General features: G+C 43.1%; 1 protein-coding gene across 2 annotated transcripts; it reads left to right on the forward strand.

Moving 5' to 3' along the window:
• The first annotated feature begins 223 nt into the window (after positions 1–223).
• Positions 224–14,510, forward strand: LOC127929654 (uncharacterized). Of its 2 annotated transcripts, XM_052517686.1 has the most exons (10): positions 224–625; positions 1,854–2,144; positions 7,320–7,583; positions 8,121–8,219; positions 8,309–8,329; positions 8,464–8,484; positions 9,538–9,570; positions 9,656–9,691; positions 10,086–10,151; positions 10,267–14,510. In XM_052517686.1, the coding sequence occupies exons 1-9, from the start codon at positions 568–570 to the stop codon at positions 10,145–10,147; spliced, it is 885 nt and encodes a 294-aa protein (XP_052373646.1). In that variant the 5' UTR covers positions 224–567; the 3' UTR covers positions 10,148–10,151; positions 10,267–14,510. The 2 variants fall into 2 exon arrangements, with proteins under 2 accessions (XP_052373646.1, XP_052373645.1); XM_052517685.1 differs by lacking the exons at positions 224–625; positions 1,854–2,144; positions 7,320–7,583; ... (3 more) ...; positions 9,538–9,570; positions 9,656–9,691 and adding an exon at positions 9,748–9,820.
• The last annotated feature ends 11,165 nt before the right edge of the window (positions 14,511–25,675 follow it).

Here is a 25,675-nt window from a genome sequence, read left to right on the forward strand (position 1 = left end):
TTGCTGCAAAGCAAATGCACTTGAATCTATCTGCCAAAACTTTGTTAATTTGAGGTGTTTGATATTTTGATTGTTTCAGTGAAGGACTTGAGTTCTATATTGTATTTTATTATAATGACCTCTGAAAGTGATAAGGTCGAATTTTTTTCTTACCTGATTGTTGAAAGAAATATACAATGCCATGCCATTGCCATCCCGTAGGAGGCGCCAAATAGTAATACACTACTAGGAAGAGACTATTCGAGAGAAGGGTGGATATTCTCTCTAGGGGCTACATTGTAACAATTAAGAAATGTACGTAGCCCGTAATCTAGGTTACATTTTAACAATCTAAATTGTAACTATTTAAAATTATATAGTTGAAAATTGTAGCCATTAGCCAACAAATGCTTAGCCACACGACAGTGCAATTTAATTATCAAGAAGTTCTCTAGTAGGAAGTTGACTTTCACCTCATAGGCTACGAAAAGGGGGCTTTCTCAGAAAGGGAAACACGTAATGTAACCCAGGCTACTTCAATAGCAGTGTTAATAGATCGGACGAATTGTCAACGAGATTTCAAAGAAAATGTCGATCTCACTTCTGACTGTCTTTCTTGCGGAAGCAATACTCTGCACAGTTTCAGGTAGGTTTTGTTGCGTATGGATTATCCATGGTTTTCGATAGCAGATATGGGTGGGAAGCCATTCGCAAATTGTAGTTTGTTAGTCATTTAGGCTGTTGTGTGCTTCTTAAAAACAAGGTCAAGAATAGCAAACCACACCCAAAACAACGGATGTGCTACACAAGCCTAAAAAATGGAGACCGTCGGAGTGAACTGAAGCTTTTACAATGTGTAGTAGTCTAACCTACCACCAGCATAATCGCATGAAAGTGGTAATAAATGCGCGTTTTTAGGCCTATCGATAAGAAAAACGACCGCACCTTTTACTGTAGGCTACATCCACTGAACACATACGTCATTTCAACGTCTATTCCACGTTGGTTCTGTCGAAACAACTTTGATTCAACCAGTGTGCCCGGTGGGACAGATAGACTTAGTGTGAGCTGGTTACATAGAGGCCTAACCAAAGTACTATTTTTTTGGTATCTGTACTTTACTTTACTATTTATACTTTTGACAACTTTTACTTCAGTACATTCTTAAAGAAAATATTGTACATTTTCCATGACACCCAAAAGTACTCATTACATTTAGAATGCTTAGCAGGAGGAGAAGATGGTGCAATTCACACACTTATCCCTACTGCCTCTGATCTGGCTGACTCACTAAACACAAATGCTTCATTTGTAAGTGTGTTGGAGTGTTGGAGTGTGCCCCTGGCTATCCATGCATCTAAAAAAAAAAATGCCGTCTGGTTTGCTTAATATAAGGAATTTGAAATCATTTTTACTTTTGATACTTAAGTATATTTCAAACCAATTACATTTAGACTTTTACTCAAATAGTGTTTTACTGGGTGACTTTCCCTTTTGCCTGTCATTTTCTGTTAATGTGTCTTTACTTTAACTCAAGTATGACACATACAGATATCTCTAGCTTAAACAGACATATTTTTTTTTCATTTCTATTATGTTACTTAGATTGATGCACCAGTGCGTCAATAGACTCTAGGGGTTTATTCATGAGGTATAACTTCTTTCTCATTTATAAATATATGGCAGAAAACAGAACAATGTGGTTGGAATATGTTCATGCAATGGGATGGGAAGGCCACAATAATCTGCAGGCCTTGTGTATACATGTGTAGATAGATATAGGCTATCATACTCCTAACTTGGATAGGCTACATCTCCTTGGTTCATTTCCTTGGTATTCTGTTACAAGTATGCCATATTGTCTGGTTTTCCAGGTGAACAGCTCTACAGAAAAGTGGGAGGTGAGCTCGTGTTGACGCCTGACAAGTCCACAGTGACTGACGCCATCACAAGCATCCTGTGGAAGCATGGGAAGAACAAGCTGGCAGAGTGGGACAAGGATTTTGGTGGTCTGGACATCTATGGTGCCTTCAAAGAGCGTACAACCCTGGACCAGACTACTGGAGAGCTGAGAATCAGTGGATTGAAGAAAACAGACAGTGGAGTTTATTCTGTGGAATTCAACAGCAAACTGCTTAACAAGACATATACATTATCTGTTCTCAGTAAGTGTTTCTGTATGTGGACTTGTTTTCTTACCTTGAGTAGAAGTCGACCGATTATTATTTTTCATTACATTACATTTAAGTCATTTAGCAGACGCTCTTATCCAGAGCGACTTACAAATTGGTGCATTCACCTTATGACATCCAGTAGAATAGTCACTTTACAATAGTGCATCTAAATCTTAAAGGGGGGGGGGGGTGAGAAGGATTACTTATCCTATCCTAGGTATTCCTTAAAGAGGTGAGGTTTCAGGTGTCTCCGGAAGGTGGTGATTGACTCCGCTGTCCTGGCGTCGTGAGGGAGTTTGTTCCACCATTGGGGGGCCAGAGCAGCGAACAGTTTTGACTGGGCTGAGCGGGAACTGTACTTCCTCAGTGGTAGGGAGGCGAGCAGGCCAGAGGTGGATGAACGCAGTGCCCTTGTTTGGGTGTAGGGCCTGATCAGAGCCTGGAGGTACTGAGGTGCCGTTCCCCTCACAGCTCCGTAGGCAAGCACCATGGTCTTGTAGCAGATGCGAGCTTCAACTGGAAGCCAGTGGAGAGAGCGGAGGAGCGGGGTGACGTGAGAGAACTTGGGAAGGTTGATTAATTGTGTGTCGTCTGCATAGCAATGATAGGAGAGACCATGTGAGGTTATGACAGAGCCAAGTGACTTGGTGTATAGCGAGAATAGGAGAGGGCCTAGAACAGAGCCCTGGGGGACACCAGTGGTGAGAGCGCGTGGTGAGGAGACAGATTCTCGCCACGCCACCTGGTAGGAGCGACCTGTCAGGTAGGACGCAATCCAAGCGTGGGCCGCGCCGGAGATGCCCAACTCGGAGAGGGTGGAGAGGAGGATCTGATGGTTCACAGTATCGAAGGCAGCCGATAGGTCTAGAAGGATGAGAGCAGAGGAGAGAGAGTTAGCTTTAGCGGTGCGGAGCGCCTCCGTGATACAGAGAAGAGCAGTCTCAGTTGAATGACTAGTCTTGAAACCTGACTGATTTGGATCAAGAAGGTCATTCAGAGAGAGATAGCGGGAGAGCTGGCCAAGGACGGCACGTTCAAGAGTTTTGGAGAGAAAAGAAAGAAGGGATACTGGTCTGTAGTTGTTGACATCGGAGGGATTGAGTGTAGGTTTTTTCAGAAGGGGTGCAACTCTCGCTCTCTTGAGGACGGAAGGGACGTAGCCAGCGGTCAGGGATGAGTTGATGAGCGAGGTGAGGTAAGGGAGAAGGTCTCCGGAAATGGTCTGGAGAAGAGAGGAGGGGATAGGGTCGAGCGGGCAGGTTGTTGGGCGGCCGGCCGTCACAAGACGCGAGATTTCATCTGGAGAGAGAGGGGAGAAAGAGGTCAGAGCACAGGGTAGGGCAGTGTGAGCAGAACCAGCGGTGCCGTTTGACTTAGCAAACGAGGATCGGATGTCGTCGACCTTCTTTTCAAAATGGTTGACGAAGTCATCTGCAGAGAGGGAGGGGGGGGAGGATTCAGGAGTGAGGAGAAGGTGGCAAAGAGCTTCCTAGGGTTAGAGGCAGATGCTTGGAATTTAGAGTGGTAGAAAATGGCTTTAGCAGCAGAGACAGAGGAGGAAAATGTAGAGAGGAGGGAGTGAAAGGATGCCAGGTCCGCAGGGAGGCGAGTTTTCCTCCATTTCCGCTCAGCTGCCCGGAGCCCTGTTCTGTGAGCTCGCAATGAGTCGTCGAGCCACGGGGCGGGGGGGAGGACCGCGCCGGCCTGGAGGATAGGGGACATAGAGAGTCAAAGGATGCAGAAAGGGAGGAGAGGAGGGTTGAGGAGGCAGAATCAGGAGATAGGTTGGAGAAGGTATGAGCAGAGGGAAGAGATGATAGGATGGAAGAGGAGAGAGTAGCGGGGGAGAGAGAGCGAAGGTTGGGACGGCGCGATACCATCCGAGTAGGGGCAGTGTGGGAGGTGTTAGATGAGAGCGAGAGGGAAAAGGATACAAGGTAGTGGTCGGAGACTTGGAGGAGTTGCAATGAGGTTAGTGGAAGAACAGCATCTAGTAAAGATGAGGTCGAGCGTATTGCCTGCCTTGTGAGTAGGGGGGTGAGAGGGTGAGGTCAAAAGAGGAGAGGAGTGGAAAGAAGGAGGCAGAGAGGAATGAGTCAAAGGTAGACGTGGGGAGGTTAAAGTCGCCCAGCACTGTGAGAGGTGAGCCGTCCTCAGGAAAGGAGCTTATCAAGGTATCAAGCTCATTGATGAACTCTCCGAGGAACCTGGAGGGCGATAAATGATAAGGATGTTAAGCTTGAAAGGGCTGGTAACTGTGACAGCATGGAATTCAAAGGAGGCGATAGACAGATGGGTGAGGGGAGAAAGAGAGAATGACCACTTGGGAGAGATGAGGATCCCGGTGCCACCACCCCGCTGACCAGAAGCTCTCGGGGTGTGCGAGAACACGTGGGCGGACGAAGAGAGAGCAGTAGGAGTAGCAGTGTTGTCTGTGGTGATCCATGTTTCCGTCAGTGCCAAGAAGTCGAGGGACTGGAGGGAGGCATAGGCTGAGATGAACTCTGCCTTGTTGGCCGCAGATCGGCAGTTCCAGAGGCTACCGGAGACCTGGAACTCCACGTGGGTCGTGCGCGCTGGGACCACCAGATTAGGGTGTCCGCGGCCACGCGGTGTGGAGCGTTTGTATGGTCTGTGCAGAGAGGAGAGAACAGGGATAGACAGACACATAGTTGACAGGCTACAGAAGAGGCTACGCTAATGCAAAGGAGATTGGAATGACAAGTGGACTACACGTCTCGAATGTTCAGAAAGTTAAGCTTACGTAGCAAGAATCTTATTGACTAAAATGATTAAAATGATACAGTACTGCTGAAGTAGGCTAGCTGGCAGTAGCTGCGTTGTTGACACTACACTAATCAAGTCGTTCCGTTGAGTGTAATAGTTTCTGCAGTGCTGCTATTCGGGGGCTAGCTGGCTAGCAGTGTTGTTTACGTTACGTTAAAAGAACGACAATAGCTGGCTAGCTAACCTAGAAAATCGCTCTAGACTACACAATTATCTTTGATACAAAGACGGATATGTAGCTAGCTATGTAGCTAGCTACGATCAAACACCGATACCGATTATTGGAGGACCAAAAAAAGCTGATACCCATTAATCGGCCGATTTAAAAAAAAAAAAAAAAAAAAAAAAAAAAAAAAAAAATATATATATATATATATATATATATTTGTAATAATGACAATTACAACAATACTGAATGAACATTGAACACTTTTATTTTTACTTAATATAATACATAAATTAAATCTATTTAATCTCAAATAAATAATGAAACATGTTACATTTGGTTTAAATAATGCAAAAACATTGTTGGAGAAGAAAGTAAAAGTGCAATATGTGCCATGTAAAAAACATAACGTTTAAGTTCCTTGCTCAGAACATCAGAACATATGAAAGCTGATGGTTCAATATTCCCAGTTATTCAATATTCCCAGTTATTCAATATTCCCAGTTAAGAAGTTTTAGGTTGTTGTTTTTATAGGACTATTTCTCTTTGTACCATTTGTAGTTCATATACCTTTGACTATTGGATGTTCTTATAGGCACTATAGTATTGCCAGCCTAATCTCAGGAGTTGATAGGCTTGAAGTCATAAACAGCGCTGTGGATCAAGCATTGCTAAGAGCTGCTTGCAAAACGCAGTATAGTGCTGTTTGAATGAATGCTTACGAGCCTGGTGCTGCCTACCACCGCTCAGACTGCTCTATCAAATATCAAATCATAGACTTAATTATAATATAATAAACTCAGAAATACGAGCCTTTGGTCATTAATATGGTCAAATCCGGAAACTATCTTTTCGAAAACAAAACATTTATTCTTTCAGTGAAATATGGAACCATTCTGTATTTTATCGAACAGGTGGCAACCCTAAGTCTAAATATTGCTGTTACATTGCACAACCTTCAATGTTATGTCATAATTATGTACAATTCTGGCAAATTAGTTCACAGTTTGCAACGAACCAGGCGGCCCAAACTGCTGCATATACCCTGACTCTGCTTGCACTGAACGCAAGAGAAGTGACACAATTTCCATAGTTAATATTGCCTGCTAACATGAATTTCTGTTAACTAAATATGCAGGTTTAAAGAATATACATCTGTGTATTGATTTTAAGAAAGACATTGATGTTTATGATTAGGTACATTTTGTCGTGAATGTGCTTCTGTTAAATCATCACCCGTTTGGCGACGTTGAAGTAGGCTGTGATTCGATGATGAATTAACAGGCACCGCATTGATTATATGCAACGCAGGACAAGCTAGTTAACCTAGTAATATCATCAACCATGTGTAGTTAACTAGTGATTATGTGAAGATTGATTGTTTTTTTATAAGATAAGTTTAATGCTAGCTAACAACTTACCTTGACTCCTTGCTGCCACAAGGTCCTTTTGATGTTGCACTCGCGTAACAGGTGGTCAGCCTGCCACGCAGTTTCCTCGGAGATTGCAATGTAATCGGCCAAAAAGGCTGGTTACCGATTGTTATGAAAACTTGAAATCGGCCCTAATTAATCGGCCGACCTCTAAACTTGACCAGAATGTCCTGACGAGATAGGAAAACAAGAAAGATTCTGGAAAGTCAAAAAAAGTAAAAATGCTATTTTAGGTTTAAGGGTTTGGGGTTACGGTTAAAGATGCACTCTCAAACTTTTGTATAATTTCAACCAGTAGTTTTGAATGTGGTGCAAGCGTGGCAAAAGTCCTCCCCTTTTTTTGGTACTACGTCATCCATTTCGTATGATATGTTACATCTTGCCATTTTTATTTGTTTATTATTATAATAAATGTTTTTGTATTTTGTATGATACTGTATGTTACGAATGTGTTCTGAATTTGAGTGTGCCTAAGATCCTGGAGTGCATCTTTAAGGTTAGGGGTAGGGTTATGATTAGGGTTAGGAGTTAATTCGGGTTAAGATTAGGGCTAGGGTTATGATTAGGGTTAGGAGTTAGTTCAGTTTTCGGGCTAAGGTTAAGGGTGTGACGAAATTAAAGGCTTTTGAATGGAAATTAATTTTTACTCCCCAAAAAGTCCTGACAAGTAACGAAAACATGGCGGTGTGTCTGTTTGCATGTGTGTCTGGCGTGCACGAAACAGCGAGTACAAGCCCCCCAATAAAACCATTGTTTTGTCTTGATCTCCTCTATTTTCAGAAGCAGTCCCCAAACCCACAATTACTTCTTCCTGTAACCCAGACAAAACCTCCTGCACTCTGACCTGTGAGGGCAACACCACTGATGCTGAACCAGTCACCTACAGCTGGAAACAGGGAGAGAGGGCGTGGGAGGACTTAGACAAACAGAATAATGTCAGTAAGAGCGACACTGACAAATCAACCAACAGTTACACGTACTTCTGCAAGATGAAGAACTCTGCTGGGGAAGGTGAAGTCAGCGAGCCAGTGGTGTTAGGCTCAGGTGAGAGGACTCTCGTAAGAGTGAACACTAAAATCAGCTACACCTGTCAATTCAAGGACCCTGTGAGCGAGGCCAGTGGTGTTAGGCTCAGGTGAGAGGACTCTCGTAAGAGTGAACACTAAAATCAGCTACACCTGTCAATTCAAGGACCCTGTGAGCGAGGCCAGTGGTGTTAGGCTCAGGTGAGAGGACTCTCGTAAGAGTGAACACTAAAATCAGCTACACCTGTCAATTCAAGGACCCTGTGAGCGAGGCCAGTGAAGTCTTTGATAAAGACCCATTTGGCCCAGGTGACAGGACACTCATAGTTGTCGTTACACTGCCCAGTATGTTGTTATAGCCTAAGACTACTTACTATATGTATGAATCTGGGATTGTTGATAGGTGAGGTACTCAATATTAAGAAGGTTTTCCTAATGTTTGGTATAGTCAGTGTAGCTGAGGGATTTGGGAAGATAGAACAAAAGCATCTGGACTGGAAAGTTGTGTCCTATTTTACTAAATGTTAACATTAAATGTATTCCTTCCTCACTGCAGATGGCTGGTTGACCAAGGCCAGATTCATTGGTATTTCTGTCTTTGTTCTTGCTGTTGCTGGAATTCTATCGTTCATTTTTGGTCATAGAGCTAAAACAGGTAAGGACAAATTATATTTATTGCACATTTTACTTACACATGTATGAGGTGGATTGTCAAAGTAAATGTATTATTTTTCTATACCACAGGAGTTTGGATCTATGAGAAAGGTAGGATGGTTGTCTGTCTGTCTGTCTGTCTGTCTGTCTGTCTGTCTGTCTGTCTGTCTGTCTGTCTGTCTGTCTGTCTTGGGTACTAGTTGTGATTTGATGAAACTAATCCCTTTTTCCTTTTTTTCTTTCAGAATCAATGCCATGGAAAAGAGGTAGGAAACATGCATTACGTTTAACATGCATTACGTATTATAGTAATGTTCATTTAAGTTCCATTCATTGTTTTGTAGTAATGTTCATTTAAGTTCCATTCATTGTTTTGTAGTAATGTTCATTTAAGTTCCATTCATTGTTTTGTAGTAATGTTCATTTAAGTTCCATTCATTGTTTTGTAGTAATGTTCATTTAAGTTCCATTCATTGTTTTGTAGTAATGTTCATTTAAGTTCCATTCATTGTTTTGTAGTAATGTTCATTTAAGTTCCATTCATTGTTTTGTAGTAATGTTCATTTTACATTCCATTAATTGTTTTGTAGTAATGTTAATTTAAGTTCCATTCATTGTTTTGTAGTAAGTGGTGTATTAATGGCATGTAAACACATTAATCTCACTTCCAGTGGTGTATTAATGGCATGTAAACATCCTAATCTCACTTCCAGTGGTGTATTAATGGCATGTAAACACCTTCCATTCATTGTTTTGTAGTAATGTTCATTTAAGTTCCATTCATTGTTTTGTAGTAATGTTCATTTAAGTTCCATTCATTGTTTTGTAGTAATGTTCATTTAAATTCCATTCATTGTTTTGTAGTACTGTTAATTTTACATTCCGTTCATTGTTTTGTAGTAATGTTCATTTAAGTTCCATTCATTGTTTTGTAGTAATGTTCATTTTACATTCCATTAATTGTTTTGTAGTAATGTTCATTTAAGTTCCATTCATTGTTTTGTAGTAATGTTCATTTAAGTTCCATTCATTGTTTTGTAGTAATGTTCATTTAAGTTCCATTCATTGTTTTGTAGTAATGTTCATTTAAGTTCCATTCATTGTTTTGTAGTAATGTTCATTTAAGTTCCATTCATTGTTTTGTAGTAATGTTCATTTAAATTCCATTAATTGTTTTCGCTGCCATCACGATTCCTCACGATCATGTCCCTTTGCTCCGGTGGAAGGGAGATGAACATGTTACATGTGTATTACTTGCATTAGTCACTGCTGAGAATACTGACCTAATTGAATATCTCTTCTCTGTTTTCCATTACTAGAATTTTGGAAAAGCCAGAGAGAAGTGGGACCTAGTAAGTGTTTCCTTTACTTGATCACAACAAACAGGATCTGCGTATGATTATGCTAAACTCTTCTCTCTTCTCTCTCTCTCTTCAGCCACTGACACATCAAATGGAGTTTCTGCATCCACAGGCAAGTCATAGAGATACTTCTAGACTGCATGATGCAGAAATAGTACCAGAAGTATCATTAGATGTCTCGCAGGTGTCTCCTACTGTGCTGTTAACACAACAGCAGCTGAAGAGGGGCAGGGTAAGGAAGGTATGATGCCCAGCATCTTCCACTTCTATGTTTGATCTGAAGGGACCAAATAGGAGTTAGGAATATAACTTTAACCTCCTGGGCCACCCAAATGAAAAATGTATGCATGCATGACTGTACAGTAAGTCCCTTTGGATAAATGAGTTTGCTTAATGGCATAAACAGTATTATAGTTAGATGTTAGCAATATGGTGGTAGCTCTATCTAGCGATGGCAATGGGACTTCGGGCACTCCAACTATCCTGTTTTGTTTGTTATTTTGCAGAGGAAGCCTTGGCGAGGGAAAATTATCATAAAGATGGTTCAGTAAATAATTCAGTACTGTAGGACGGTAAGTTTGACTGTAAAATAATATATACTGCATCCACCTCATTCTCTTAATTGTGAACCAATTTAGGCTAACTCTACCAGTGTGTTGACCTCTTGTTCCTACTGATGTGTTTTAGCTGTGGATCTGTGGGCCAGAGGATCACTGTGGATCAAGAGAAACAAACATCTAGACAATGAGCACTGGATGACAAAAAGAATGTTACATCCCGATCTGAGAAATAGAGGTCAATTTGAGTTACAGATGTAGGATCTTAATTTGAGCTAAGCTGAGTTTGTTACTGCAGGAAAATAGTCCTGCAGAAAGGAACTTTTAATTAAATGGATTATAATACAGTTTGTAGGGGTTAATATTTATTTTATTTTTATTTTATTTAACTAGGCAAGTCAGTTAAGAACAAATTCTTATTTTCAATGACGGCCTAGGAACAGTGGGTTAACTGCCTGTTCAGGGGCAGCACGACAGATTTGTACCTTGTCAGCTCAGGGATTTGAACTTGCAACCATCCGGCTACTAGTCCAACGCTCTAACCACTAGGCTACCCTGCCGCCCCTATATATATTTTTTTTGTACAGGAAAATCAAGTCAGAAGTTTCAAAGTGGAAATGACTAATTTCAGAAGCCCTTTTAAGCCTTGAGTACATTACAAGTTTTACATGCTTAGGGCCTCCCGAGTTGCGCAGTGCTCTAAGGCACTGCATTGCAGTTGCTAGCTGTGCCACTAGAGATCCTGGTTTGAGTCCAGGCTCTGTCGCAGCCGGCCGAGACCGGGAGACCCATGGGCCGGTGTACAATTGGCCCAGCGTCGTCTAGGTTAGGGGAGGGTTTGGCCGGCCGGGATGTCCTTGTCCCATCGCTCTCTAGCGACTCCTGTGGCGGGCGGGGCCAGTGCATGCTGAAACGGTCGCCAGGTGTACGGTGTTTCCTCCAACACATTGGTGTGGCTGGCTTCCGGGTTAAGCGGGCATTGTGTCAAGAAGCAGTGCGGGTTGGTTGGGTCGTGTTTCGGGGGACGCATGGCTCTCGACCTTCACCTCTCCCAAGTCCGTACGGGAGTTGCAGCGAGGAGACAAGACTAATTACCAATTGTATATCACGAAATTGGGGAGAAAAATGGGTTAAATAAATAAATATATAAAAAGTGTACATGCTTTACAGGAAAGAACCATTTGCAAAGTAAATTGCTAAACCTTACAAATTCTTAGGATCATAGACAAACCTATGACACCAATGACTACTACACTGAGTATGTTTACATGCACACAAATTATTCAATATTAGCTAATTAGGGTTAATACTCAGAGTTTGGCATCAGTCATGTCAACACCTTACTCTGATTTTCTTAATCGGTGTAAGGTCAAAAGCGAAGTAAGCATATGCCGCAATCTTTCTAATTATAATGGTATGTAAACATCCTAATCTCACTTCCAGTGGTGTATTAATGGCATGTAAACATCCTAATCTCACTTCCAGTGGTGTATTAATGGCATGTAAACATCCTAATCTCACTTCCAGTGGTGTATTAATGGCATGTAAACATCCTAATCTCACTTCCAGTGGTGTATTAATGGCATGTAAACATCCTAATCTCACTTCCAGTGGTGTATTAATGGCATGTAAACACCTTAATCTCACTTCCAGTGGTGTATTAATGGCATGTAAACACATTAATATCACTTCCAGTGGTGTATTAATGGCATGTAAACACATTAATCTCACTTCCAGTGGTGTATTAATGGCATGTAAACACATTAATCTCACTTCCAGTGGTGTATTAATGGCATGTAAACATCCTAATCTCACTTCCAGTGGTGTATTAATGGCATGTAAACACCTTAATCTCACTTCCAGTGGTGTATTAATGGCATGTAAACATCCTAATCTCACTTCCAGTGGTGTATTAATGGCATGTAAACACATTAATCTCACTTCCAGTGGTGTATTAATGGCATGTAAACACATTAATCTCACTTCCAGTGGTGTATTAATGGCATGTAAACACATTAATCTCACTTCCAGTGGTGTATTAATGGCATGTAAACATCCTAATCTCACTTCCAGTGGTGTATTAATGGCATGTAAACATCCTAATCTCACTTCCAGTGGTGTATTAATGGCATGTAAACATCCTAATCTCACTTCCAGTGGTGTATTAATGGCATGTAAACACCTTAATCTCACTTCCAGTGGTGTATTAATGGCATGTAAACACATTAATATCACTTCCAGTGGTGTATTAATGGCATGTAAACACATTAATCTCACTTCCAGTGGTGTATTAATGGCATGTAAACACATTAATCTCACTTCCAGTGGTGTATTAATGGCATGTAAACATCCTAATCTCACTTCCAGTGGTGTATTAATGGCATGTAAACACCTTAATCTCACTTCCAGTGGTGTATTAATGGCATGTAAACATCCTAATCTCACTTCCAGTGGTGTATTAATGGCATGTAAACACATTAATCTCACTTCCAGTGGTGTATTAATGGCATGTAAACACATTAATCTCACTTCCAGTGGTGTATTAATGGCATGTAAACACATTAATCTCACTTCCAGTGGTGTATTAATGGCATGTAAACATCCTAATCTCACTTCCAGTGGTGTATTAATGGCATGTAAACATCCTAATCTCACTTCCAGTGGTGTATTAATGGCATGTAAACATCCTAATCTCACTTCCAGTGGTGTATTAATGGCATGTAAACATCCTAATCTCACTTCCAGTGGTGTATTAATGGCATGTAAACACATTAATCTCACTTCCAGTGGTGTATTAATGGCATGTAAACATCCTAATCTCACTTCCAGTGGTGTATTAATGGCATGTAAACACCTTAATCTCACTTCCAGTGGTGTATTAATGGCATGTAAACACCTTAATCTCACTTCCAGTGGTGTATTAATGGCATGTAAACACCTTAATCTCACTTCCAGTGGTGTATTTGATCTGCACATGTGCTATCATGAGCAGCGTGAACCTCCTTTTCTGGCACAGGTGAAGTGAGTTTGGAAAATCTGAAAGTATGTATAGTTTTCACATGCAAACATTATATAGTATGTCCAAACTCTGAATCAGATAAGCTTCCCAAAAATGATATGATCGATGTGATAGAACGTTTATGTTGAGGTATACAGGTTGCCTGAATATGACCTGAATATGACCTGTCCACCGGATTGTAGAGGAAATCGTTCTTCTCGCAAAGCATGTAAATGTTATAAACAAACTATTATATTAATCAGAGTATTAACACAAATCATATTATTGAATGCATATAAACATACCTGTTGTTACATGAAATACGATAGTTTGCAAAAATACTTAATTTAAAGTTTGCGCTTATATAGAAATATGCAGTTGGTAAAATGCAATTGGCTCAAACTTAAGCTATGTGCCTTTAAAGCCTGCTCACACTTCTACTCTGCCAGTGTGTATCTCTGTGTATATCTCTGTTCTTTCTTAACCTATGTGAGAACAAGTTTACTGCAGTACTAGCAAACTTTACAATGACAATCTTAAAATGTGTGATGTGATTGCAAGATCACTGCCTTACCTCTCATAATCAATAATAGTAAAGTCAATTTTTACCCAGTGCTGTCTAATTGGAATGTAAATATCCTATCATTTTACATGTTTATTTCCTGCATCTAAAACCTTTTGTGTTGAATGTATGTAACATTTGCATATAATATATGCCATTTAGCAGAGGCTTTTATCCAAAGCGACTTACAGTCATGTGTGCATACATTCTACGTATGGGTGGTCCCGGGAATCGAACCCACTACCCTGGCGTTACAAGCGCCATGCTCTACCAACTGTGCTACAGAAGGCCTCAGTTCTGTACATGTTGTGAGAGTGAAGTCTTTTTAACAGAATTGTACAACTGTCACAATTAGAATTTAGTAGTAATAAAGCAGTGGTTTTCTTTTTAATTATTTGAATGTGCCTGATACCATAGACACCCTACAGGCCTGTACTGTACCTGGCATTGCGTGGTATACCAAAGATACTGGCAACTAACTCAATATATCTCATCGGTGTCGTTTCTAATGTGAGCAAATTAAGCATATTGGACAGAACAAGCAACGAGGTGGGCAGATCCAGGCACGAGCTAGCAAGATCCTATTGGCACTTGTTTGCAAGCATTGTGTGTTTGCGGCAATAACTCAATTCGCCCTTGCATTCCTAAACAACAAAAACGTTTGAAGCTTTGGCGAAGGGTCAAGTCTACAAAACGGAGTGAGTCGAGGTTCAAAATGGACGCTTCAGATTTATACATCCGGTGAGACATCTGGCTCTTTCTATCTGTGGTGCACTCTGTGACAGTTGAATAAAGAAGTATCTATTGCACCCCATAGTGAACTCACACGATCACTGCGTCATAAAATGAGGAAGGGTGCGGCTTAGTTGTTACTATCTGATCACGCTGGAAACGATGGAACATTACAACCACATAGTCCCTTTCACCGCTCCCCCTAACCTTAACCATTACCCAAACCTTAACCCTAACTAAATCGAGTACCAAAAATGTACGTAGTTACACATTAGTTCGGACAAAATCGTAACTTTAGTTCTTTCTAGCATGGCCATCTACAGTAGTAACTACAGAGTTGTTTTTCGATGCACTCAGTTACTCACAGATGCCCCCTTCTGGATGTACAGCCAAAAGCACCATGGACACCGTTGTGGCCAGTTTGTGCCGTTAGATTATGTCTAGTTGTTTGTGTGTGTACCCACAATGCCTGCATGTGAGTTTGGAGCCCCACCTGTTCAAGCCTCTACCTTTGAATGACACTCACCTTGAGGTTCCGTTTCCTGCCCTCGGCTATCGATGAATAAACTACAAATGTCTTGATCTTCTGAAACTTCGGTTTCACCACACCTCCTATTCAGTTTTAACCATTGTCAAGTGATTACCCATCTCATTTACCCTTCAAAGCTCAACGACAGTGTCCCAGAGTCCACTTGTTTATGACATCCCAGACTAAAGAACAAGACTTTTCTGAACCTTTCCTGTCTAGGTTGATGAACAACCAACCTTCACAATTTGTGCAGGACTAGTGTCCTTATAGTGATCTTTTCAAACGGACAGAATCTCGGTTAACGGAATGTTCATTTCGGAGTAGAATTCATTGTTAAATGGAACAGATCCCTCTCTCTTACTTGACTGTAGACAGCTCAGACTCGTTTATTCAACTGAATGTTTTTCCTTCAAAGGCCTAATAATACGTAATATGGACTTCTTAATAGATGAATAGATACCAGATGAGTTCTGGTCCAACAGACAGTATAGCCTACTATTGTACCACATGTTACACTGAAAGATCAAGCCCAATGACATGCTGTATGCTTCACAGCCTCACACATTGACCTAATGTTCTAAGGTAACTGACTTCAGGGTGAATATCCTTCGTCTCTGTGACATTGTTTATGACCTGGTAGTAATGGTCTCTATTAATGTATAACTATGGCAGAGGGATCGGCAGGTTGGCTACTTTTATGGTACGTAGTTCCACTGACCCCGTTACAATAAAGATAACCTTGTCCCCAGGCTGGAATTACTAGAGAGAGACAGAGAGAGACAGACAGACAGAGACAGAGAGAAACAGAGAAAGAGAGAGACAGACAGACAGAGACAGAGAGAAACGGAGAGACAGACAGACAGAGAGAGAGAGAGAGAAATGGAGAGACAGACAGAGACAGAGAAACGGAGAGAGACAGACAGAGAGAGAGAGAAACAGAGAGACAGAGAGCAAGAGAGAGCCGGCTGGTGGATGAGACTACAATAAAGATAACTTGATGATAAGACTGAAAGAGCTTAAACAAGCGCTGTGTGTGTGTGTGCTTGAAGCCCTGACAGTGCTGCCCACTCACAGAACTATGCGTGCCAAGTGTGTGAGTACATGCTGTGTGTGTGTGCGTGCGTGCGTGTGTGTGTGTGTGTGTAAAGCCCTTCCAAAGAGCACAAAGTGCTGCCCACTCACACATCCATGGCATCTGGTGGCTCTCTAGAGCAGCAATAATAAAGAGAGATATTCAGGAATGGGAGAGCCCAAACTGCACAGTTGTATGGTTAGTAATGCCAAGAAGCAGAGAGAGAGAGTGAGAAAGATGAGAAACAGAGACAGAAGTGTATTTCTTGTTTCTACCAGCAGGAGGCAGTATTAAGCAAAGCTTTACCACTGCTGGCTGCACCCATCAGTACGCACAGTGACTGGGAGTAGCATGTCAAACACATCACAGAAATAAACATGTTTATTTACCCCATACAAAAAGCACGAATACATTAAATCTACACATTAATATTGCATACTGTAATGTTTTGTAATGGTCATAGGATTTCCTGGAATCAGTCGAGACTCTAGAGACATAAACAAGGATTATGGAAAGATTAGGTCCTGTAAGAAAGCAGGAAGTACACATGGGAGCCAACTGATCCATTTGTGTCACTCAGTGGGAGTTGATGTCTAATCCTTCTTCCCTTTCTCATTATAGGAATCAGTATGACAGCTATGAGCCATTGACCAACTCATCATTTTCGGCTGTTGACACCACAAAATCGACACTGGTGTCGACATCACAGTTCCACATGAATGACTGCCACGTCCACTCTGTCTCAAAATGTTTAACCCGGACACTGCATTTTAACTTGCCTATCCACTCAAAATGTTTAACCCGGACACTGCATTTTAACTTGCCTATCCACTCAAAATGTTTAACCCGGACACTGCATTTTAACTTGCCTATCCACTCAAAATGTTTAACCCGGACACTGCATTTTAACTTGCCTATCCACTCAAAATGTTTAACCCGGACACTGCATTTTAACTTGCCTATCCACTCAAAATGTTTAACCCGGACACTGCATTTTAACTTGCCTATCCACTCAAAATGTTTAACCCGGACACTGCATTTTAACTTGCTTATCCACTCAAACTGTTGCTTCCTCAACAGTTTCTTCAAAATGTTTTGTATATATTTAATGTATATATTATCTAGATATTAAACTGTCTTAATGACATCTCTCATTTCCTTATTACCGTAGTGCCTCCATGGTAACATTATTATATTGGTAAGATTATTCCGCAGCCCACTAGTGAGCTGATCTAAAACCAGCATGGGAGAGACATACCTCCTATTATAACCCTTTGTAGAGGGAGTTTTTTAATGTTATTCTCAGAATTCTACCCCATTCACAGAATTCTGCATTCTACCTGCCCCTTCTAAGTGGAGCTAGATCAATGAATGCAAGGAATTCTCTTTCCAAAACTGTCAGGTTCCCCCCCACCTCCTCAACATGATATGTATGCTGTTAAAAGCTGGTGTTTTTATTCTGTGTATCCGTGGAGTTCACATCTGACCATGGTCACTGAGCGATGGGCTGTACCTGCCATGGTGATATAGGGGGACCATGGTCACTGAGCGATGGGCTGTACCTGCCTTGGTGATATAGGGGGACCATGGTCACTGAGCGATGGGCTGTACCTGCCATGGTGATATAGGGGGACCATGGTCACTGAGCGATGGGCTGTACCTGCCATGGTCACTGAGCGATGGGCTGTACCTGCCATGGTGATATAGGGGACCATGGTCACTGAGCGATGGGCTGTACCTGCCATGGTGATATAGGGGGACCATGGTCACTGAGCGATGGGCTGTACCTGCCATGGTGATATAGGGGGACCATGGTCACTGAGCGATGGGCTGTACCTGCCATGGTAATATAGGGGGACCATGGTCACTGAGCGATGGGCTGTACCTGTCATGGTGATATAGGGGGACCATGGTCACCGAGCGATGGGCTGTACCTGCCATGGTGATATAGGGGGACCATGGTCACCGAGCGATGGGCTGTACCTGCCATGGTGATATAGGGGGACCATGGTCACTGAGCGATGGGCTGTACCTGTCATGGTGATATAGGGGGACCATGGTCACTGAGCGATGGGCTGTACCTGCCATGGTGATATAGGGGGACCATGGTCACCGAGCGATGGGCTGTACCTGCCATGGTGATATAGGGGGACTATGGTTTGGGTGAATGGTATTGGAGCTTTTGATGTATTGGAGTTTGCTTTATGATGAGTGGGGAAATGATTATCCCAGACGGTGTGGAAATGTAATCCAGATACCGGTAAATGAATCATTGATATGCACATTTTTCATACCAAAAAATTAATTAAGCTTTCATTATGTGTGTGTGTGTGTGTGTGTGTGTGTGTGTGTGTGTGTGTGTGTGTGTGTGTGTGTGTGTGTGTGTGTGAGAGAGACAGAGAGAGAAGAGAGGGGTGAGAGAAATAAGGAAGAGAGAGGGAGATAGTTTAGAGATGATGAGACCATTTCCCACACATTTGGAGTGGCCCTAGCTATCACCTATAGCCACCTCTTACAGTAGCATTTAATCTCTCATAGAATGTACTGTATGTATCTAGATATCACTTAATCGTTAAATCAAATTGTATTGGTCACATGCCTCGTAAACAGGTGTAGACTGACATTGAAATGCTTACTTACGGGCCCTTCCCAACAATACAGAGAGGAAGAAAATATAGCTAATAGAAAAATAATAACACAAGGAATAAATACACAATGAGTAACAATAACATGGCTATATACACAGGGTACCAGTACCGAGTCAATGTGCAGGGGTACGAGGAAATCGAAGTAGATATGTACATATGGGTAGGGGTAACGTGACTAGGCAACAGGATAGATTATAAACAGTAGCAGCAGCGTATGTGATAAGTCAAAAGAGTTAGTGCAAAAAGGGTCGGTGATAGATACTGCATGTAGCTATTGATGAACTATTTAACTAACTATTTAGCAGTCTGGTGGCTGGGGGATAGAAGCTGTTTAGAGTTTTTTTTGTTCCAGACTTGGTGCATCGGTACCGCTTGCCGTGTGGTAACAGAGAGAATAGTCTGTGACTTGGGTGGCTGGAATCTTTGACCATTTTTAGGGCCTTCTTCTGACACCACCTGGTATAGAGGTCCTGAATGGCAGGAAGCTTGGCCCCAGTGATGTACTGGGCCGTACACACTACCCTCTGTAGCGCCTTACGGTCGGATGCCAAGCAGTTGCCATACCAAGCAATGATGCAGCCAGTCAAGATGCTCTCAATGGTGAACGTGTAGAAGTTTTTGAGGATCTGAGGGGCCATAACAAATATTTTAGCCTCTTGAGGGGGAAGAGGCATTGTCTTGGTGTGAGAGGACCATCGTAATTCCATAGTGATGTGGAGACCGAGGAACTTGAAGCTCTCGACCCCATCCATTACAGACCTGTTGATGTGGATGGGGGTGTGCTCGGCACTCCATTTCCTGTGGTCCACGATCAGCTCCTTTGTCTTGCTGACGTTGAGGGAGATGTTGATGTCCTGGCACCACACTGCCAGGTCACTGACCTCCACCCTATAGGCTGTCTCATCGTCTTCGGTGATCAGGCCAACCGCCGTCGTGTTGTCAGCAAATGTAATGATGGTGTTGAAATCGCAGCGCGGCCACTCAGTCTTGGGTGAACAGGGAGTACAGGAGGGGACTAAGCATGCAACCCTGAGGGGCCACCGTATTAAGGGTTGCATGGCGGATGTGTTGTTGCCTACCCTCATAGACTACTATCTCGCACAGAATGTGCTGTATGTATCTAGATATCACCTAAAGCCACCTCCTAGAGTAGTATTCATCTCTCATAGAATGTACTGTATGTATAGAGTTCTGATCTGGCTGAGGGCTGTGGGATTATGCAACATGACTAGGCCCCAGGAATCTGAGAGAGCCCTCCCATTGTTCACAGCCATGTGACAAAGGTCAGGGTCAACTGCAAAGGCATGCCAACACAGGGGCCGGCCGGACGGACTGTAGAAACACAGTGAGGAGGATGGAGAGGAGATGTTTCACATCGGTGCAGCTAAATTGAACGGGCAGGTTGCTCAGAGAACACAATGACAAGCAACAAGTGATTGAATGTTCTAGAGAGTAAGCCACAGAGATAGATGTTTGACTCTCAGTGAGAATGTACATTTGTAGGAGATAGAGAGTGTGGGAGGTAGAGGGGCTGGGGAGCGAGGGAGGGAGGGAGGGAGGAAGATAAGTGTATTCTACATTGCTCATTTATATGAATGGTATTAGGCTGTAGGGGAGAGTAGGAGGAAGAATGTGAGAGAGAGAGAGAGAGAGAGAGAGAGACTGAGGGACTGTGAGAGACAAAGGAGAAAAGGAGAGAAAGAGAGTGAGAGAGAAACCGTGAGAGACAAATGAGAAAAGGAGAGAAAGAGAGGGAGAGAGGGAGAGAGAGACCGTGAGAGACAAAGGAGAAAAGGAGAAAAAAAGAGTGTGAGAGACTGAGAGACAAAGGAGAAAAGGAGAGAAAGAGAGGGAGAGAGTGAGAGAGAGACCGTGAGAGACAAAGGAGAAAAGGAGAAAAAAAGAGTGTGAGAGAGAGACTGAGAGACAAAGGAGAGAAAGAGAGTGAGAGAAAAAGAGGGAGGGAAGGAGGAGAGGGTCCAAACTCCACAGAGCTTTCTTGTTAGTGTTGCCAAGGTCATTTAGAACCCAACCTCCCTCACCAGGCACAAATGGTTAACCCTTTCCTTGGTCCAATTCCAACTTCCCAGACCTGTCTATGGCTATAGGCCTGGCAATGATATGAAGGTGGAACTCGCTCAACTACTTTCTACACAAAAAATATAATAATGTCTGGTTGCTAGGGTCTAAGATACCTTCAGTTATGTCCATATACAATTGTAAGGGCCAGCACTCGTTGATGTAGTTGGAACAGTTTGCCCTTTTTTACACTGCATATTAAAGGCTACCTCTATCACTCCCTCTCCTCGCCAGCCATTTTACAACTTGCCACCATCTATCAACAGGTTGTAGATCAGCAAAGAGACATGTTAGCTAATTGCACTAACGGGTACAGCGACCCTTGCATCAGGGCGACAGAAATCATAGTGGGGCGTCAACAGCGTACCATGGTTGGCACTCAACTGCTACACTATGATATGTATGGTGTGTGTGCGTGTTTGTGTGTGTGTGTGTGTTTGTGGTGTGAGTGTGTGTTTGTGTGTGTGTGTGTTTGTGTGTGTGTGTGTGTGTTTGTGGTGTGAGTGTGGTGGTGGTGAATTCAGCAGCACTGGAGAGAGTAATCTGATCATAATAATGAAAGTCTTTCTTTCTAAATAGATATCGCTCTACTTAAAGCTCTCTTCAAAACTCAAGAAACAGTATGATTGACAACACAGAGGACTCAAATAAAATGAAGAAGAACAAGTATCACTTCTTTCCCTGTGGGTGCAATATAATGGTTCTTACATGGAGCTCGGGCCAGCTCGACCTTTCTCTGATAAGCGTTCAGCTAAGAGTCTGCAGTATCTGAACACTTTGAGTATTTAATTATTAATCTTTAATGTCCATAACAGCCTTAGCTCAGCTACACATATCGGTGTTTAAGCTCCACTCTCCCTGGCTCTGGAGCCACTCAGCTCACTGGAAAACATGGCACATAGGCCCTGAGTGGGTGGAGACTGGAGAAGGCAAAATATGGCACTGAATTCTAAGACCTTGAGTGGGTGGAGACTGGAAAATGTAAAACATGGTACTGGAATATTGGCCAAACTGGAGCAGGTACCAAGTCTGCTGGATCATTAACAAATGTGAATGATTGGTTCATTTGACAATGGGATGGGAAATGGGAGAGGGGCCACTGGGTTTGCAATAAAGGCCTTTATTATGGCTCAGCATGTTAACAACAGGACAGTTCTGCGTTGGACTCAGATGGACTTCATGGCTTTACTGCTACTACTTGCATATCAGCTGCAGCTAGATTCACCACATGTTGCAGGACCAGTGTTGCTGGATCATTAAGGATGGTTAACGACTGGCTAACGACTATGTTCCAGAGACAGCGATGGGGATGGAGGGTTGAGAGTGGAAGCAGAGTTAGCGGTAAAAGGCTTGATTACAGCTATATTAGTAATTGAGTACAGGGGCGGTGGTTGGCGTTGATGAGTTCGTACATCACCAGACTTGCAGCAGCTGCACTGTTTCTCTGTCTCCTGATGCCTTCCAACAACTCTCAGGGGAACGCCTAGACTTCTCTCGACAAAACACACAATGTATAACAACGCCCCTCTGCTTCCCCTGTTGCACTGCTCTAATGTCTGAAAGTTGCGTGTCTATTTGAGAGTTAGTGGATGGTAGATGGAGGGAAGGGACCCGAGAGGTTGGTTCAAGTGGGGAAAAAATTACCATCCGCAAGATTCAGTTGATTGGCTGTTTAATATGCTGTTTGTTGGACAATAACATGTTTTTAGGGAAATAGGAGACAATAACAGGCCTATCGGGACCATTATTGATGGAAGCTATAATATTTGCTTCTGTTTAGAGAGACTTGAGGGAAACCTACAAGTGAGTGAGCTTGTGAAATTATTATTATTATTATTGTTATTATTATTATTAAATTACTGTTGATATCTCACAGTTCAATGAAGGTGCATGATGAAATGAAGAACAACTTTGATCTAGAAAAGACATTCAGCCATTTTCCTCCAAGAGAGGCAACTGGAAATATTTCCTTCTTGATCAAGTGAATGAGGATGGAAACATAAGAGTCCCCCCATCCCCACCTTTCTGAATCCATTCATTATTAGTTTACATTTATTTTGTATAATATTTTATTTCAGCAGGAAAGATATTACAATTCATACATCTCCCAGTCAACTGTTTTTTAAAGTAAAGGTAATCCATTGAGTCTCCCTCACTCTGAAAACCAGACTTTAGAATCTGAGTTATCCCTCTTACCCATGATCGTTGTTTAAAACTCAAAGACAACAGTGGCCAGATATTCCCAGCCTCAGTGTCAGTCTTACGTTACATAGAGAAGCCACATTAACTGTATGGTATCCTCTTGACATGGAGGTTGTTCCCCACCCACCCTGTCTCTCTACTCCCACCAAAACAGCCATTAGCACTAATGATAGTAATTGTTGAAATACGTGGGAATCCTAACAATACATGTACAGTACCCAACACACAGCATCATAATTCCTAATGTGAGGTGTGTGTGTGTGTGTGTGTGTGTGTGTGTGTGTGTGTGTGTGTGTGTGTGTGTGTGTGTGTGTGTGTGTGTGTGTGTGTGTGTGTGTGTGTGTGTGTGTGTGTGTGTGTGCGTGTGTGTGTGTGTGTGTTTTACACAGGGCAATAAACCTCCACAGCCCAATCTTCTCGGACGAAGTAGCTATTGATTACCCTCAGCGCACAGCAGCACATAATTCAGGTGATTTACATTATGAATCAGTGAATACGGATCATCACCTCAGTGGAAAACCCCCAGTTTGGTCAAACACACATCCTTGTGATTCCTTCTGAAATGAGCCAGTGGTGGGTACAGTGGTATGGAAGGGCTCAGCTGTAGCCTTCAGGGTCCATTATCTGATCCTTTCATCCACAGGGCGAGGACACCTGTGCCATCTCAGGAATACAATACAGGAGATAGGTGTGTTAAATGCAGACGTTATGGCTCTATATCATTACTATATCAATGCCTTGCATGGAAACGGAATAAGTAGGAAATGGTGAGATGTTTATTTTCTTTTTCTCCCTCATCCACTCCATCTCATTTCGTTACATTCCCTCGTTTCTTCTCTCTCTGACTGCTTCCTTGTTTAATCTCCATCTTTCTTCTTTTCATCAACTGAAATGTTCTTCCTCATCACCATGCTTTTTTTTTGTTTTTGAATTTTACCCCCTTTTCGTGGTATCCAATTGTTTTAGTAGTTACTATCTTGTCTCATCGCTACAACTCCCGTACGGCTCGGGAGAGACGAAGGTTGAAAGTCATGCGTCCTCCGATACACAACCCAACCAAGCCGCACTGCTTCTTAACACAGCGCGCATCCAACCCGGAAGCCAGCCGCACCAATGTGTCGGAGGAAACACCATGCACCTGGCGACCTGGTTAGCGTGCACTGCGCCCGGCCCACCACAGGAGTCGCTGGTGCGCCATGAGAGAAGGATATCCCTACCGGCCAAGCCCTCCCTAACCCGGACGACGCTAGGCCAATTGTGCGTCGCCTCATGGACCTTCCGGTCGCGGCCGGTTACGACAGAGCCTGGGCGTCTCATTTCCAGAAGAGTGGGAGGGCAAGGCGTCTCATTTCCAGAAGAGCGGAAGGGCAAGGCGTCTCATTTCCAGAAGAGCAGGAGGGCAAGGCGTCTCATTTCCAGAAGAGCGGAAGGGCAAGGTGTCTCATTTCCAGAAGAGCAGGAGGGCAAGGCGTCTCATTTCCAGAAGAGCGGGAGGGCAAGGTGTCTCATTTCCAGAAGAGCAGGAGGGCAAGGCGTCTCATTTCCAGAAGAGCAGGAGGGCAAGGCGTCTCATTTCCAGAAGAGCGGGAGGGCAAGGCGTCTCATTTCCAGAAGAGCGGGAGGGCAAGGTGTCTCATTTCCAGAAGAGCGGGAGGGCAAGGTGTCTCATTTCCAGAAGAGCGGGAGGGCAAGGTGTCTCATTTCCAGAAGAGCGGGAGGGCAAGGTGTCTCATTTCCAGAAGAGCGGGAGGGCAAGGTGTCTCATTTCCAGAAGAGCGGGAGGGCAAGGTGTCTCATTTCCAGAAGAGCGGGAGGGCAAGGTGTCTCATTTCCAGAAGAGCGGGAGGGCAAGGCGTCTCATTTCCAGAAGAGCGGGAGGGCAAGGTGTCTCATTTCCAGAAGAGCGGGAGGGCAAGGCGTCTCATTTCCAGAAGAGCGGGAGGGCAAGGCGTATGCCCTATATGATAACACACCAGCACACTGGGATCATCCAATAACACACTCTTGTGGGCTGCTGCTGTGCTTCAATCTAGTTTGCCTTCGGGTGGGGAGAGCAAGAGAGAGAGAGAGAGAGAGAGAGAGAGAGAGAGACAGCGAGAGAGAGAGAGAGACAGAAAGAGAGACAGGGAGACAGAGATCGAGAGAGACAGAGAGAGACAGAGAGAGAGAGAGAGAGAGAGAGAGAGAGAGAGAGAGAGAGAGAGAGGGGGAAAGAAAGAGAGAGTGAGAGAGAAAGAGAGAGATAGATAGATAGATAGCGAGAGAGATAGAGATAGACAGAGAGAGCCAGAGACAGAGAGAGACGGAGAGAGAAAGAGATAGAGGGAAGCTGTCACACTGTTCTACACCCTCTCTCTCTCCATTTCCTCTCCTATTCCCATATTTATGTCTGTTTTCCTCTCTTTCTGACTCACTTTCTCGCTCTAATCTTTTTGTCAAATTACTCTGAGAACACAGACTTTGCATCGTTGTGTTGTGAGAAGAGAATGACGACCCAAGGAGTCCAGATTTGCAGGTATATTTCATGTAAAGTAGGAATGTAAAGGGAACATAAGACCATTCCTGTCTGCCTATCAGAGAGCACACACGTTGTTGTGAACTAGAACATAAAGCCTCACTGCCAGTGCATGTTTACTCCAGAGAGAGAGAGAGAGTGAATGAGAGAGAGATAGAGAGTGAATGAGATATATACAGTATAGCCTCAGTGGAGGCTCCTC

The sequence above is a fragment of the Oncorhynchus keta genome, unplaced genomic scaffold (assembly GCF_023373465.1).
Source record: "Oncorhynchus keta strain PuntledgeMale-10-30-2019 unplaced genomic scaffold, Oket_V2 Un_scaffold_938_pilon_pilon, whole genome shotgun sequence".
NCBI lineage: Eukaryota > Metazoa > Chordata > Actinopteri > Salmoniformes > Salmonidae > Oncorhynchus > Oncorhynchus keta.

Coding starts and splice junctions, on each gene's coding strand:
- LOC127929654 (XM_052517685.1), top strand. CDS start 11,548: ATGGTATGTAAACATCCTAATCTCACTTCCAGTGGTGTATTAATGGCA.